The sequence below is a fragment of the Bos indicus x Bos taurus genome, chromosome X (genome assembly GCF_003369695.1).
Source record: "Bos indicus x Bos taurus breed Angus x Brahman F1 hybrid chromosome X, Bos_hybrid_MaternalHap_v2.0, whole genome shotgun sequence".
Classification (NCBI taxonomy): domain Eukaryota; kingdom Metazoa; phylum Chordata; class Mammalia; order Artiodactyla; family Bovidae; genus Bos; species Bos indicus x Bos taurus.
The window spans coordinates 64,925,428-64,940,072 of record NC_040105.1 but is presented as its reverse complement, the minus strand read 5'-3'; the positions used below and the strand labels follow the sequence as shown (position 1 = coordinate 64,940,072).

General features: G+C 42.3%; 2 protein-coding genes across 9 annotated transcripts in view; one reads left to right on the top strand and one right to left on the bottom strand.

Annotated features, from left to right (window-relative positions):
• TAF1 (TATA-box binding protein associated factor 1) overlaps positions 1-5,870 on the bottom strand; it is a 71,718-nt gene extending 65,848 nt beyond the window's left edge. For 6 of the 8 annotated variants that reach the window (XM_027534868.1, XM_027534867.1, XM_027534870.1 and 3 more), the window contains exons 1-3: positions 5,654-5,868; positions 4,518-4,632; positions 4,262-4,378 (exon numbers count right to left, since the gene is read on the bottom strand). In XM_027534868.1, the coding sequence (XP_027390669.1) occupies positions 4,262-4,378; positions 4,518-4,632; positions 5,654-5,773 (352 nt within the window). In that variant the 5' untranslated portion in view covers positions 5,774-5,868. Of the gene's footprint in view, positions 1-4,261; positions 4,379-4,517; positions 4,633-5,653 lie in introns of all 8 variants that reach the window. The other 2 variants (XM_027534866.1, XM_027534869.1) reach the window with 2 other exon arrangements.
• LOC113888062 lies at positions 5,775-14,590 on the top strand. The gene is made up of 4 exons (XM_027535396.1): positions 5,775-5,821; positions 12,034-12,319; positions 12,853-13,403; positions 14,575-14,590. The coding sequence occupies exons 1-4, from the start codon at positions 5,775-5,777 to the stop codon at positions 14,588-14,590; spliced, it is 900 nt and encodes a 299-aa protein (XP_027391197.1).
• The last annotated feature ends 55 nt before the right edge of the window (positions 14,591-14,645 follow it).

Below are 14,645 nucleotides of genomic sequence, written 5' to 3'. Positions count from 1 at the left end.
ATGACAATGTATCGCCAAATGCTGTAACACTATGTATATCTCATACAGGAATTTAGGGAGCCCCCAAGAACTGTTTATTAATAAAACCTCTGCTCTTTCTCCTGGTCAAACACTGTTTCTTTTCAACCTGCTCAACCTCATAATTAAATTTAACAATCTTCTTTCTCTGTCAGTTTAAAACTGGACTTTCTTCTCACCTTCCAAGTCTTTGACACTTTTTCTGTCTGACTTCTGTAGCCTGTTATTCCTTCCACTAACCTTCAACCACTGAATTCTTCATTCCCTTTCTCAAGAATCGTCTTTATCTAGACTAAATCCAAACCTCTATGTCTTGCCCTGACTTAGCCCCTCTACAATTGTACTGCATGTTCTGCTGCCTAAAGAGGTTTTCCATTCAGCTATTCAACAATTATACTTCACTATCACACTGAAATATCCTTCAACTCTTTTAAATTCCCTTTTGTTACTATCAATACCACCTCCATCCTCATTTTCCCAGCTTATGATTTTAGCCTCCTGTCTCCTTCATCAATCTCTTACACCCAACACATCTTTTCCAATAAATCATTAATAGCAGTCATTAGGCAACTTCTATTCATTGAGCTCCAGGTATTATGTGCCAGGTATTTTTAGTTATCTATAATCCTCCCAGTAACGCTACAAAGCAGAAATTATTCTGAGCTACAGAAGTTAAGTGACTTCCTTAGGGTCATATAATTTTAAGTGACAAAGTCAGAATTTAAGCCTAGTTTAACAACAGTGTCTTTCCAACACACTTTCTCACTTACCAAGTCCTACTGATGTTTTATCAGGAACTCTAAAGTCTGACCCTGCCTATCATTTTCCACAACTGTCACCCTACTCCAGACCTTGGTAACTTTTGGTAACTTTACATCTAGCTCACAAAAACAGTCTCTCAGTTAGTTGGCCTCTTTAACCTTTTCCTTTATTATTTTCGGCTGCACTGAGCGTGATGCTTTGTGTGGGCCTTCTCTAGTTGCAGCACACGGGCTTATCACTGTGGTAGCTTTTCTCATCCTGAAGCAGGCTCTAGGCATGCAGGCCCCAGAGAAAGACGGCTTCAATAGCTGTGGCATGTGGGCTTACTTGCCCCAAGGCATGTGGGATCTTAGTTCCCTGACTGGGGATCAAACCCATGTTCCCTGAATTGGCAGGTGGATTCTTCATTGCTGAACCACCAGGGAAGTCCCCCTCTACCCTTTTCCTAATCAAAATCCCAAAGCAACAAGTATCCATTTTCATTTTCATTTAGGAAGGGAAGACAAGCAACATTTAAGGAGCTCCTACCATGACACTGTTCTATGTAGGTGATTTCATACCATGTGATAATGAACTTAAATTCCCACCAAAGTCTTATTAATGAGGTAAATATTAACACACATAAGCAGACAAGAAAATTGAGGGATTATTACAGCATGAAACTCCAAGTAATGTGTACATAAAGGTGCTGTCTAACTGCTCCATGGGCGACTTCCCTGGTGGTACGGTGGTTAAGAAACCTGCCTTCCTAGACCAGAAGATTCAATATAGTGAAAATGAGTATACTACCCAAAGCAATCTATAGATTCAATGCAATCCCTATCAAGCTACCATTGGTATTTTTCACAGAACTAGATCAAATAATTTCACAATTTGAATGGAAATACAAAAAAACTCGAATAGCCAAAGCAATCTTGAGAAAGAAGAATGGAACTGGAGGAATCAACCTGCCTGACTTCAGCTCTGATTTTCAGGGAATGTTATAATTTTCAGATTTGGATTTGTTGTCATGGCTAGGGATAGTAAGGAAGAAGCTAGATACGGGGTTCTAAATTGGATTGTATGAATTGACTTCCTGGAAAAGGAGGATGCTATATTTGATAGTGTTGGTGCTCTGGAAGCTCATTTCCAAGTTATCTTGTCTTCTGAGGGTACCTTCATCGATGCCCTTAGCTTCCTCCTTCCCTGGCATTGGCCCCTTCACACAGCTTGATTTACAAGGGTGTTTCTTTGGAATAATTAGAAGTAGGTATAAGGCATTCTAGAGGCTTCATGGAGGTGAATTTTGAAAGATAAGGTTTGACAGAGAGGAGCAGCAGGAGCAGCATGACATTTTGGTTTGGTAACATGGCTTCGTAAAGGTTTGGAGATAGAAATAAGTAGTATGAAGGTAATTGGCCAGCAGATTTTCTTTCTTTTTTTTTTTTTTTTGGTATTTATTTTATTTATTTATTTTTAGCTGTATCAGGTCTTAGTTGTGGTGCATAGGCTTAGTTGCTCTGTGGCATGTGGGATCTTAGTTCCCTGACCAGGGCTTGAACCCACTTCCCTGCATTGAAAGGTGGATTCTATGGTGCATGGACTTATTTCTGGATTTTCTGTCCTGATCCATTGATCTATATTTTTATTTTTGTGCTGGTACCATACTATATTGATGACTGTAGCTCTGTAGTATATAGTCTGAAGTCAGGGAGTCTGATTTCTCCAGCTCCCTTTTTCTTTTTCAAGATTCCTTTAGCTATTCAGGGTCTTTAATGTCTCCATACAAATTGTGAGATTTGTTTAGCATTCGTTTATTTTGCCTTTTCCAAATGATAATAATATCCCTGAAAGTAAAGCTTGTATTTTCTGTTTTTCTAAGTTACTTCTTGTGTATACAGTGTAGTTTATCTCTTTATATAAGAAGCACCCAGGGACTTCCCTGGTGGTCCGGTGGCAAAGACTCTGTGCTCCCAATTTAGGGGGCCCAGGTTTGATCCCTGGTTAGGGAACTAGATCCTACGTGCTGCAACTAAATATCAACTAAAAATCTTGCATGCTTCAACAAAGACTGAAGATCTCAAGTGCTGCAACTAAGATCTGGCAGTCAAATAAGTAAATAAAAATAAATATATTAAAAAAAGAAGCACTCAAATCCATTAACTGACTCTGAAGAAACTTAAGTTCAGCTATTTACCAAGGTTTTACTTACATTTCTCCACAAGCTGAAATCTAATTCAAAGAAATGGATAATGAATAAACAATGAACAACTTCATACAAAAGTCCCAAGATGGTATAGGGCAGTGGAAAGAATGAACTATGACCAGAATGGAGCTCCTCAAAAATCAGAAAATGGATTTTATTATCTTTGTACAATACTATTTCAGTTTATAGTATATAATGGGTGCTCAATGTTTAATAAACTGAAATGTTTAATTAGTCAAGGCCTGCCACTAGCTAATTATAGAACTTTTAATAAAGTTTCACATTTTATTAAAGTTCTCTGAAGTTCAAGTCTATCTATGATGAGGTTAAGAATAAATAATCACTAAAACCCCTTCGAGCTCTAACATTCTGATTCTATAATGTAGCACCTTATACCAGGAAGGAAAACCAATGTTGTGAGCATGCATTAAGTGCACTGTGTTAACATACAGGTAGTGAGTGATCAACAGAAGCTGAACCAATAAATACATGTGCTCATTTATATATGAACTGGATACTTAATTTTTCTTGAATTCCTTGAGGGCAAAGACTGAGTTCAAATAGCATCTAAATTAGTACTGTGAACCCCACAGGAACTCAAATACCAGATGATAAGGAGGAAAGCATTATCATTCTTATTTGGCATTCACCAAGAATTTGGGACTAACCAGTATAAGGAATAAAAGCCTAAGTATAAAAATGCTGCCCCAGAACACAAAAAAGGATAGCAGCTACTTGGAACTGAGCTGACAAAGGGAGAGAAGCAAAGACATAAAAAGCAGGTACAATGACAGAAAGCTTGGATAAAAACAAACTGAACTACACAGCAAGAAAATGTACTAGGGGCTTCCCTGGTAGTCCAGTGGTTAAGAATCCATCTGCCAACCCAGGGGACTCAAGTTGAATCCCTGGTCTGGGAAGATTCCATATGCCTCAGAGCAACTAAGCCTGTGTGCCACAACTACTGAGCCCTTGCTCTAGAGCCCGTGAGCCACAATTATTGAGCCCATGCACCACAACTACTGAAGCCTGTGACTAGAGCCTGTGTTCTGCAACAGGAGAAGCCACCACAATGAGAAGCTGGTGCACCATAACTAAGAGTAGCCAACAGGAGAAGCCACCACAATGAGAAGCTGGTGCACCATAACTAAGAGTAGCCACTGCTGACCACAACCAAAGAAAGTATGCAGCAACGAAGATGCAGCACAGACAAAAAATAATAAATAAATAAATCTTTTTTGAAAAAAAAGAAAAAAAAGTACTAGAATGCTCTTATTGATGGCACTGACGAATCACCTGCATGGCAAAGAGGCTGCAAGCTCCCCATTGTCTGCTGGTATCTTCGGCTTTCATCTTCTGCTACCTCGTTGATGTCTGAATAGTCAACAGCATCTTCTGTACTCCTGACCCATCCTATAAATAAAAGTGGGGGGGTAGATCTAAATAAAGTGCCAGGAACTCTCACTCCCTTAGATAATTCCCACTGAAAAGTACATGTACAGTAAGTGGCTAGCTTCCTCCCCCACCATACTCCCCATGACCCAGACTTCACCTTCATCATTTACCAGGGCAGCATCAGTACCAGTCAGTTCTTCATTTGCTGTGAGTTCAGTTATCAGGCTGCCCAGCCCCAAAGCCCCCAAGCCTGCCAAGTGCTTCTTACACTCCTGAAAAAGGGAGTCAAAACCAGAGTCAAAAACAATAACTAAACCTAAGTTTCCCACACCACAAGGTTTACTTCCAGATCCACAACAAAGTTTAAACCCATATAAATGACTCCACAGCATGCTAAAAGAAGCATCACATTTGAGAACTGTGAAGTACATCTTCGACGTCCACATTGATCAGATATAACACATCATATTCAATTTCATCACCATCCTTTAAAGTAACGTAAGGAAAAATTATTCAAGGAACCACCACCAAGACTAAATTAAATAGCATATCAGTGAATAAAGTCTAAGAAAACAGGTAATTCCGACTAGAGAAAACAAATCAAGAACTTTATTGTTATCTTTACTGTGTGTTGCAGCGAAGGAGGAATACTGGTCAGTATTTTCTCCTTGAGAAAATGAACTTTAAATGAAGATAGGTTTAAGAGTCGACTGGGCACAGGAAACAATTTCATGAATGTCAGTGAATGGTGGAAAAACTATGTAAGCAAGTGTGCACTGGGACCAGAAGAGGCCTGCAATGGATGGTCTTAACACTGGCTGTTTTAAGAACTGGGGCCCGAACCACAGGATTTGGTGCCGGTCTGCCCTCTCGCTCTAGCTAATTAGAGCCATCTCCAGTCAGTGATGTCAAAAATGCAGACAGTTTCAAGAATCTCCAAGGTTCTCATAGCAACGATTTGAAAGTAATCTCAGTAGCTTAGGCTATTTTTCCGCCAAAGCCACCCATCTCAGCGCCACTTGGCTTACCGTTCACCTCTTGTCCCCACCCTCGCCCAGAACTGAGCCCCCTCACTCTCTTGCTAGTAGATTGTTACTACACAACCTACTAGCAAGGCAACCGCTTCTCTCTTCGCGTACGTTAAGTGCGCCCTCTCACTAAGGGAGGGCCACATCTTCCTCTCTTCTAGTTTCCTAAGCACTCTCAACTCTCCAAGCATCCTAAACTCTGCTCACGCCACCTTTTCCTCAGCCGATATACCCTCTAGCTCTATGCCCACGCCCACCCCCTCACATCGTCCAAGACGCTTTCTCCCTCCAACTGCCCGGCTCCATTGATGTTGCCGAAAAGGAAACCAGCTAAAGAAAATGGGCCGCCTCCAGCGGAATCTTCATCGCTATCCGTGTCTGACATGATGGCGGCGGCGGCAGCGCTGCCTCAGCGGCTACAGGAGGCTAAACGGCACTGTCTTGTCCCATAGCCCGGAAATAAAAACCATTCGCCCAGAAGTAATTCACTGAGTTCCTGGCTACGATAAGCTCCCACCGGAAGCCGAATAAGGAACCGGAAAGACCGCCCGTCCTATGAGAAAAGGAGAATTGGTAACACTACGTTACTAAGGGCTTTTGATTGGACAATACGCGATCAGGAGGCTGGATCTGTGAAAAACCGTTGGTCGAAGAGACTGTTTGGCCCCTCCCCCCTCTGCTAATCTGCGCGGGCGCTGTCTCAGTACCTTGGGGAAGAGCGACGGATCTTCCTCCAATCAGAAGGCGATTCGTGGATCACGTGACCCACTTCCTCGTTGCCAAGAAAATGAGCGTTAGAACCGTTTCTTCGGTTCTGTGGGCTTCTGGGATGGCTCTAGTGGTAAAGAATGTTCTGACTGCAATGCAGAGACACAGGAAACGTGGGTTCGATCCCCGGGTTGGGAAGATTCCCTGGAGGAGGAAACGGTAACCCGCTCCAGTATACTTGCCTGGAATGAACAGAAGAGGCTGGCGGGATACAGCCCATAGAATTTGCAGAGTCGGGCACGACTGAGCACGCACGTTCACGTTCTTCCCGTCTGCTCTGTTGGCGCCTTTATTGCACCGTCCCAAAGAGAAACTGGCTGTGTATCGCACTGTGCCGAAGGCACTAGTGCAAGTTAGTTGTTTTGAATTGACATTCCCTTATAAAAATAGATTTCCTTCCCTCCTTTTTTGGAAAAAAAGATGGTAAGAGATGAGAAAAATGAACAGCCGAACCTTCACCTAGATTCACGATTTTAATATTTTGCTAGTTTTTTTTTTTCTCCTGAACCATTTGAATGTGGGTTACAGATACTGTGATTCTTCACCCCTAAAAATAGTCTTCCCTAGTGGCTCAGACGGTAAAGAGTCTGCCTACAATGCGGAAGACCAGGTTTTGATCCCTGGGTCGGGAAGGTTCCCCTGGAGAAAGGAACAGTAACCCACTCCAGTATTCTTGCCTGGAAAATCTCATAGATGGAGAAGCCTGGTGGGTCCCAATCCATGGGCTTGCAGAGTCGGACTTGACTGAGTGACTAACACTTTTCTACATAGTTCAGTTCAGTTTAGTTGCTCAGTCGTGTCCGACTCTTTGCGACCCCATCACAGCACGCCAGGCCTCCCTGTCCATCACCAACTCCCGGAGTTCACTCAAACTCATGTCCTTCGAGTTGGTAATGCCATCCAGCCATCTCATCCTCTGTCATTAACCATAATACTATTAGCACATCTTTAAAACTTAACGTTAAGTCAATATCATTTAACATAAAATCCACATTTAAATTTCCTCAATTGTCTTAACTGGAGCATTTTACATTTCAATCCGAGATCAACTCAAGGTTCATGCATTGCATTAATCTTTAGCCTCTGAATTCAGAATCCACCAGCATTTTTCTTTGTATTGCATGACACTACCTATTTGAAAGAATCCAGGGAAATTGTCTTGAAAATATGCTATACTATGAATTCTTGTAGTCTTTTCTTCCAAGTGATTCTGGTTAAATATCTTACTGGCTATCAGAAGGCACAATGTCAGGTTGTCCCAATGTTGATAATGCTAAACTTGAGCACTTCAAGAAAGTGGTGCCCAACAGATCTCTCCATTGCAATGGGACATTTTGCCTTTTGTAATTAGTAAATAATCTATGGGGGTGATACTTTGAAATTGTATGAACGTTCTGTTCCCCATTGTCCTTACACCCAAAGGTTGTAGCATCTGTCGATGATCCTTTCCTGAATCAATTATATTAGGAGAGTGTTCAGGCAGTTGGAACACAGTTGGAAGAGAATTTCCAGACAAAGCATTTATGAAGGGAGTGAGTTTATTAAGAACAAAGAGAGATAAAAGTGGGCACTATGAGTGAAGCAGGCCGACCTCCTGACAGAGACCAAGGAGAGTTGACGGTGTTCATGGGTTAATAACCAATTTATATAGCCTTAAGACAAAATTCTGGCTGGAAGGTTGATGTTAGGTGATTGGCTGGGATGCTATAGGGTATTTACTGGAGTGGGCATCTTTGCTTAATTGGGAGTCAGGAAGCTTGTTACTGATGATCAGGGGGCTTTTGGCAAGGTTACAAAGGGGCTCAGTCAGCTTCAGAGGTGACTGGTTCTGGGCTCTGCTTCTGAGGCCTTGGTGCAAGGCCTCATACCTATGGCCTAGGGCAGGATTCAGCATTCCCCCCTTCTTATTAATGGGCCAGATCTTTGGCCCCTTAACACCCTGCTCATGTCTAACTACCTGCCTATCTCCGCGGGACATGGGGACACAGGTCATTGGGAAAAGGGGTGGAGACTGTTCTGGCTTCTTCCTGCTGGACAGGGGCATCATGGGGTCTGGGTCCTGATGCCCACTCTCTGTCAGGGTGCACATATGGAGGAAGATGAGAGTCCATGGAATGACAAGACCACTTGTTCCAACATAATCCATATGTCAGCCAGCTTATATCCTTGTAGTACCATCTGGAGATTTATTTACCATTTTTTAGAAGAAACAAACTTAACAGGAAGTTAGAGATACATAGCCCCAAGATGAATAGAAGTAGAAAAGCTGCTAAGGGGCCTAGAAGAGAGGCTAGCCAGGAGAACCAGGGCTAGATGTTGGCTTGTGATGTTGGTATTTCTCTAGGTATGAGACGATGCAAGAATTTGGGCTCATGAAAATCTTTTCTTGAAAATATATAACAATCTGAGGCCTGTTCTGCCGGTTTTCCCCAGAGCACAGAATGCCTCATTCATGATTTCTACCCTGAACTCCTTTGAGGGGGTGTTGAAAGTCAGCAACTGGAGTGGCTCCTGATTTACTCTTTGTAGAGGCAGATGGCAAGTACCAGTTTTCAGTTGGCAGGGCCCCTTCATTGCCTTAAATTTGACCACTGGTTTAGGGGCATTTTATGATCATTTTGTCCCACGTTGCTAGGAAGGCACATTCCCAAGTCTAGTGAAGACATTTTGATTGGCCACTCAATGTTCTGTTACTGGACTAAGCCATGAAAGTAGCAAAAGTCCTGGACCTTATCTGTGTTACTAATGGTCTGTTACAGTCCAGGAAAATACTCCCTCTTGTTACTTCTTCCCATCTAGAGTTACATTATTACAATCATTGATTTCATATGGAACTATGTATCATTATTTTATTAGAGGCTCAGTCACACATTTGGTAATGTAAGAGAATAGTCTTATAAAACTGGCAATATAGAAAATAATATAGTTTGCAGTAATAGTAAGTTCACAAGTAAGAATTAAAGAACTTTTTTTAGGTGTAGTCCAGTATATACCATGTGGTCTGACTTAGTCTGATGTTAATCTGCTGGTTGTAGATCATGAAGCATCTGAGTTTTATCTTGTAACAGTATAACATAACAGCAAGGGACTAAATGAGAAGTGAATTTTCAGTAAACACAGACCTTAACTAAACTAGAATTTAATATTCAGTGAAATTTTTTTTTTCTAAAATTATTCCCATTTTTTTTAAACACAGCCAAAACTAATTTGTTTTTAAAATAAATTTGGTCCATTGACTACAGATGCCACAGGCCTGTCATCAGTTTTTGTCGAGGTGGAGTTTTTTCTTCTAGAGGTCCCCACTATACTTTGAGATGTCTATATTTGTCAGGAGACAATCTTTTTATTTACCTGATAAATCTATTCAGAACTCAAGTGTCTCCAATTTCTAGAGGGCCAAGGCAGAGACAAAAGAAAAATGTTTTAATTTTACCCACAGGTGTAGATTACCAAATTGTTTTAAACCATAAGTAGCTTGAGGAGAAAAGCTTCTTGATATCTGAAACAAAGATCAGAAGCTAGTAATATGTCAGACAAAAAGTCATGAATTGTAATCATATTTAGCAGTTTATTTAATCCCATGTAATTAGTTTTCCTTCTGTTGTCCTTGCCTAATGATTGAGGTTGATAGTGACAGTGATAGTTTTCAGAAGTTTGAAAAGTTTTTGTTAATGATGATATGATTTGTCCAGTGAAGTGTGTGCCTTGATCACTGGAGATTGTAGAAAGTATACCCAAAGTGCAAAGCACATTTTTAAACATTTTTTCCTCTTTTGTGAGAGCATTAACCCCGAAGTTAGGGAAGACTTTATCCCATCAAATATAAGTGAGGTATGTCAGGGAGCCAGGAAAAGCCAAGCGGATTTCCCATAACTCTGATTTATGGCCATTGTTTATCCATTTTAAATTCCCTAATTTAGCAGTCGATGAGGGATTAATTTTTGTAGAAGTGGAATGAGCTTTGTCTATGTGTGCCATAGTCTTCATAGATCATTGTGAAATAATAGTTTACCAAAGTAACAAAAGATTTTAAAAACAAATATAAATCACTTAAAGGCAAGGGAATTTACATAGTCTGTTATCAAAAAGCTGCATTCTAAGAAAACTTTATTCATTTAACAAGGAGAGAAACCAAATTCCAGTTTGGTACCAGCTTATATTCACTGTGAAATAATAGTTACTCACTTAGGCACAGTAACAATAAAAGATTTCAAAGGCAGTTTAATGTCTTAAGAAACTTGTACCATGCACAAAACTCTCTTCTCGGGGTCCACTTCTCACAAAACTTTCTTTCACTTTCTGTATTTATCACTTTATTTGCCCATTCAGAGAACAGCCACCAGTAAGTTCAGACTTACTTCCTTTTTCCCTTCAGTCAGTTCAGTTCAGTCGCTCAGTCGTGTCCGACTCTTTGCAACACCACGAACTGCACCATGCCAGGCTTCCCTGTCCATCACCAACTCCCAGAGTTTACTCAAACTCATGTCCATTGAGTCAGTGATGCCATTCAACCATCTCATCCTCTGTCATTCCCTTCTCCCACCTTCAGTCTTTCCCAACATCAGGGTCTTTTCAAATGAGTCAGTTTTCAGCATCAGTCCTTCCAATGAATATTCAGGACTGATTTCCTTTAGGATGGACTGGGTGGATCTCCTTGCTGTCCGAGGGACTCGCAAGAGTCTTCTCCAACACCACAGTTCAAAACCATCAATTCTTCGGCACTCAGCTTTTTTTATAGTCCAACTCTCACATCCATACATGACTACTGAATAAACCATAGCTTTGACTAGATGGACCTTTGTTGGCAAAGTAATGTCTCTGCTTTTTAATATGCTGTCTAGGTTAGTCATAACTTTTCTTCCAGGGAGCAAGCATCTTTTAATTTCATGGCTGCAGTCACCATCTGCAGTGATTTTGAAGCCCCCAAAAATAAAGTCTGTCACTGTTTCCATTGTTTCCCCATCTATTTGCCATGAAGTGATAGGACGAGATGCCATGATCTTCGTTTTCTGAATGTTGAGCTTTAAGCCAGCTTTTTCACTCCTCTTTCACTTTCATCAAGAGGCTTTTTAGTTCCTCTTCACTTTCTGCCATAAGTGTGATGTCATCTGCATATCTGAGGTTATTGATATTTCTCCCGGCAGTCTTGATTCTAGCTTGTGTTTCTTCCAGTCCAGCATTTCTCATGATGTACTCTGCATGTAAGTTAAATAAGCAGGATGACAATATACAGCCTTGATGTACTCCTTTTCCTATTTGGAACCAGTCTGTTGTTCCATATCCAGTTCTAACTTGCTTCCTGACCTTCATACAGATTTCTCAGGAGGCAGGTCAGGTGGTCTGGTATTCACATCTCTTTCAGAATTTTCCATACTTTGTTGTGATCCACACAGTCAAAGGCTTTGGCGTAGTCAATAAAGCAGAAGTAGATATTTGTCTGGAACTCTCTCGCTTTTTCTATGATCCAACAGATGTTGGCAATTTGATCTCTGGTTCCTCTGCCTTTTCTTTTTTTTTTTTTTTTTAATTTTTTTTCTTTTTTTTTTCCGATATATTTCTCTCTCATCCTCGGTTTCTCTTACTTTCTTATTCTTTTTGTCTTTAATAAGCAGTTCTGTTTATATGTGTTATTTTATTATCAGATATCTCAAATCCTTTTTATTAGAAATTGGTGACAAATTTAAAATGTAAGTAAATAGACACAGTCTATAGAGACACCTGATTTTGTACAGTGCAGCCACTAAGCTCCTCTTCATTCTGAGTTCCGGTTCTCACCTCCTGGTATGATTCTGGGTTCTCACTTCTTGGTGTGGTTTTGGTTCTCACTTCCTGTAAGGGTCGCTTTTCACTGTGTGTCTGTGGTCTGTGACACCCTAGGCTCTCCCCAGGCCCCCTCCCAAGGGTCCTCCCCGATGTCCTCACCAAGCCCCACCCAGGACAGGAGTTGGCTCATGACAGGATTCCCATCTTCCCAGGGAAAACCCTGCCCTCCTGGGGCCAGGCACTGCTGTCACAGGACTTTGAGCTGCTGTGCCAGGATGGCACCAGGGCTGATGTCACCGAATGGAGGCAATGCCACTTGGCTCGGGTACCAGCTCACGCCGTGGTGGTCCGGGCCGACACAGATGGAGGCCTCATCTTCCGGCTGCTCAATGAAGGCCAGGTGAGTTCAGGGCACCCCACACAGCTTCTTGGGGTGGCAGGACCTTCTTATCTTTCACCAGGGTGGGAGCTCAGAGCCATCCCAGGGCTGCACCAGCCAGAGCAGGGGCAGGACCCAGAGGCAGAACATACAAGCAAGTAAACAAAATGACTAAACAAATAAATGTCAAAGTACACCATTAATTAAATGTGGTGTATAATGTTTTACTGATACCGCTGCGTAGAACAGCAGCAAGTTTCTGCCCACAGGCCGCACCAGCTTTGGTTAGTTTTGTTCATCCTGCCACCGAATTCGGCCCCACTGCTTGTGCTCAGTACATTTGCACACCTGAGCCTTAAGCCATGTGTTCAGTCAGCTGAGTGTGAAAAGGCAGAATGCACTGGGGAGCGCAAGGGAAGGAGAAAGCTCATGCAGTCCTCAGAGTGGGTGCCTGGCCTGCAGGCACAGGAAGAAGGAAGCGGGAGCTGAACTAGAAAGAAAGGATTCTCCCCACAGTACATCATCAGCCCCCACCCCTGCCCCTTGACACACAGCGTCTGTTCAGCCATGAGGGTAGCAGCTTCCACATGTTCAGCTCTGAGGCCTATGGCCAGAAGAACCTGCTATTTAAAGACGCCACCTCCGAGCTGGTGCCCATCGCCACACAGACCTATGAGGCATGGCTGGGCCGCGAATACCTGCATGCCATGAAGGGTCTCCTCTGTGACCCCAACCGTAAGTCTACCTTTCTCTTCTCCTGCTGGCCCCAGCCTGACTATGGGTGTGGTCAGGCTTGCTGGAGAGTTGGCCACAGGAGGACACACACCCCAGGAGGTGTGTGTGCTTCTTGGCCTCAATGGGAACCTGTTTCTTCCACCTCCCTGCCTCTCATGGTTGGGGAAGAAGCATCTCTGGAGTCAAATGGCAGCACTGTACCCTGGAAACCCTACCTGCTCTGGGGGGTGGGATCCAGAACCCCAGGGTCTGTCTTGAAGGGTCTCTGCCCCTCCACCCAGTATTTGTCAAGTCCTGTCTTTCTCCCTCCACAGTGGCTTACTCCTCCCACAATGCCCCCATCCTCCCACAATGCCCCCATCCTCCCACAGTGCCCCCATCCTCCCACCTCCTCTGCCTTTTCTAAATCCAGCTTGAACATCTGGAAGTTCACAGTTCATGTTCTGTTGAAGCCTGGCTTGGAGAATTTTGAGCATTACTTTGGTAGCATGTGGGATGAGTGCAATTGTGCGGTAGTTTGAGCATTCTTTGGCATTGCCCTTCTTTGGTATTGGAATGAAAACTGACCTTTTCCAGTCCTGTGGCCACTGCTGAGTTTTCCAAATTTGCTGGCATGTTGAGTGCAGCACTTTCACAGCATCATCTTTTAAGACTTGAAATAGCTCAACTGGAATTCCATCACTTCCACTAGCTTTGTTCGTAGTGATGCTTCCTAAGGCCCACTTGACTTTGCATTCCAGGATGTCTGGCTCTAGGTAACTGATCACACCATCCTGATTATCTGGGTCGTGATGATCTTTTTGTATAGCTCTTTTGTGTATTCTTGCCGCCTCCTAATATCTTCTGCTTCTGTTAGGTCCATACCATTTCTGTCTTTTAGTGTGCCCATCTTTGCATGAAATGTTCCCTTGGTATCTCTAATTTTCTTGAAGAGATCTCTAGTCTTTCCCATTCTATTGTCTTCCTCTATTTCTTTGCACTGATCATGGAGGAAGGCTTTATCTCTCCTTGCTATTCTTTGCAACTCTGCATTCAAATGGGTATATATTTCCTTTTATCCTTTGTCTTTAGCTTATCTTTTCTCAGCTATTTGTAAGGCCTCCTCAGACAAGCATTTTGCCTTTGCATTTCTTTTTCTTGTGGATGGTCTTGATCCCTGCCTCCTATACAATGTCACAAACCTCTGTCCATAGTTTTTCAGGCACTCTATCATATCTAATCCCTTTAATCTATTTGTCACTTCCACTGTATAATTGTAAGGGATTTGATTTAGGTCATACCTGAATGGTCTAGTGGTTTTCCCTACTTTCTTAAATTTAAGTCTGAATTTGGCAATAAAGAGTTCATGATCTGAGCCACAGTCAGCTCCCAGTCTTGTTTTTGCTGACTATATAGAGCTTCTCTATCTTTGGCTACAAAGAATATAATCAATATGATTTCAGTATTGACCATCTGGTGATGTCCATGTGTAGAGTATTCTCTTGTGTTGCTGGAAGAGGGTGTTTGCTATGACCAGTGCGTTCTCTTGGCAAAACTATTAGTCTTTGCCCTGCTTGATTTTCCCTTAATAGAATGAAATTCCATTCATTATACCTTTTTCTTAAAAATACAC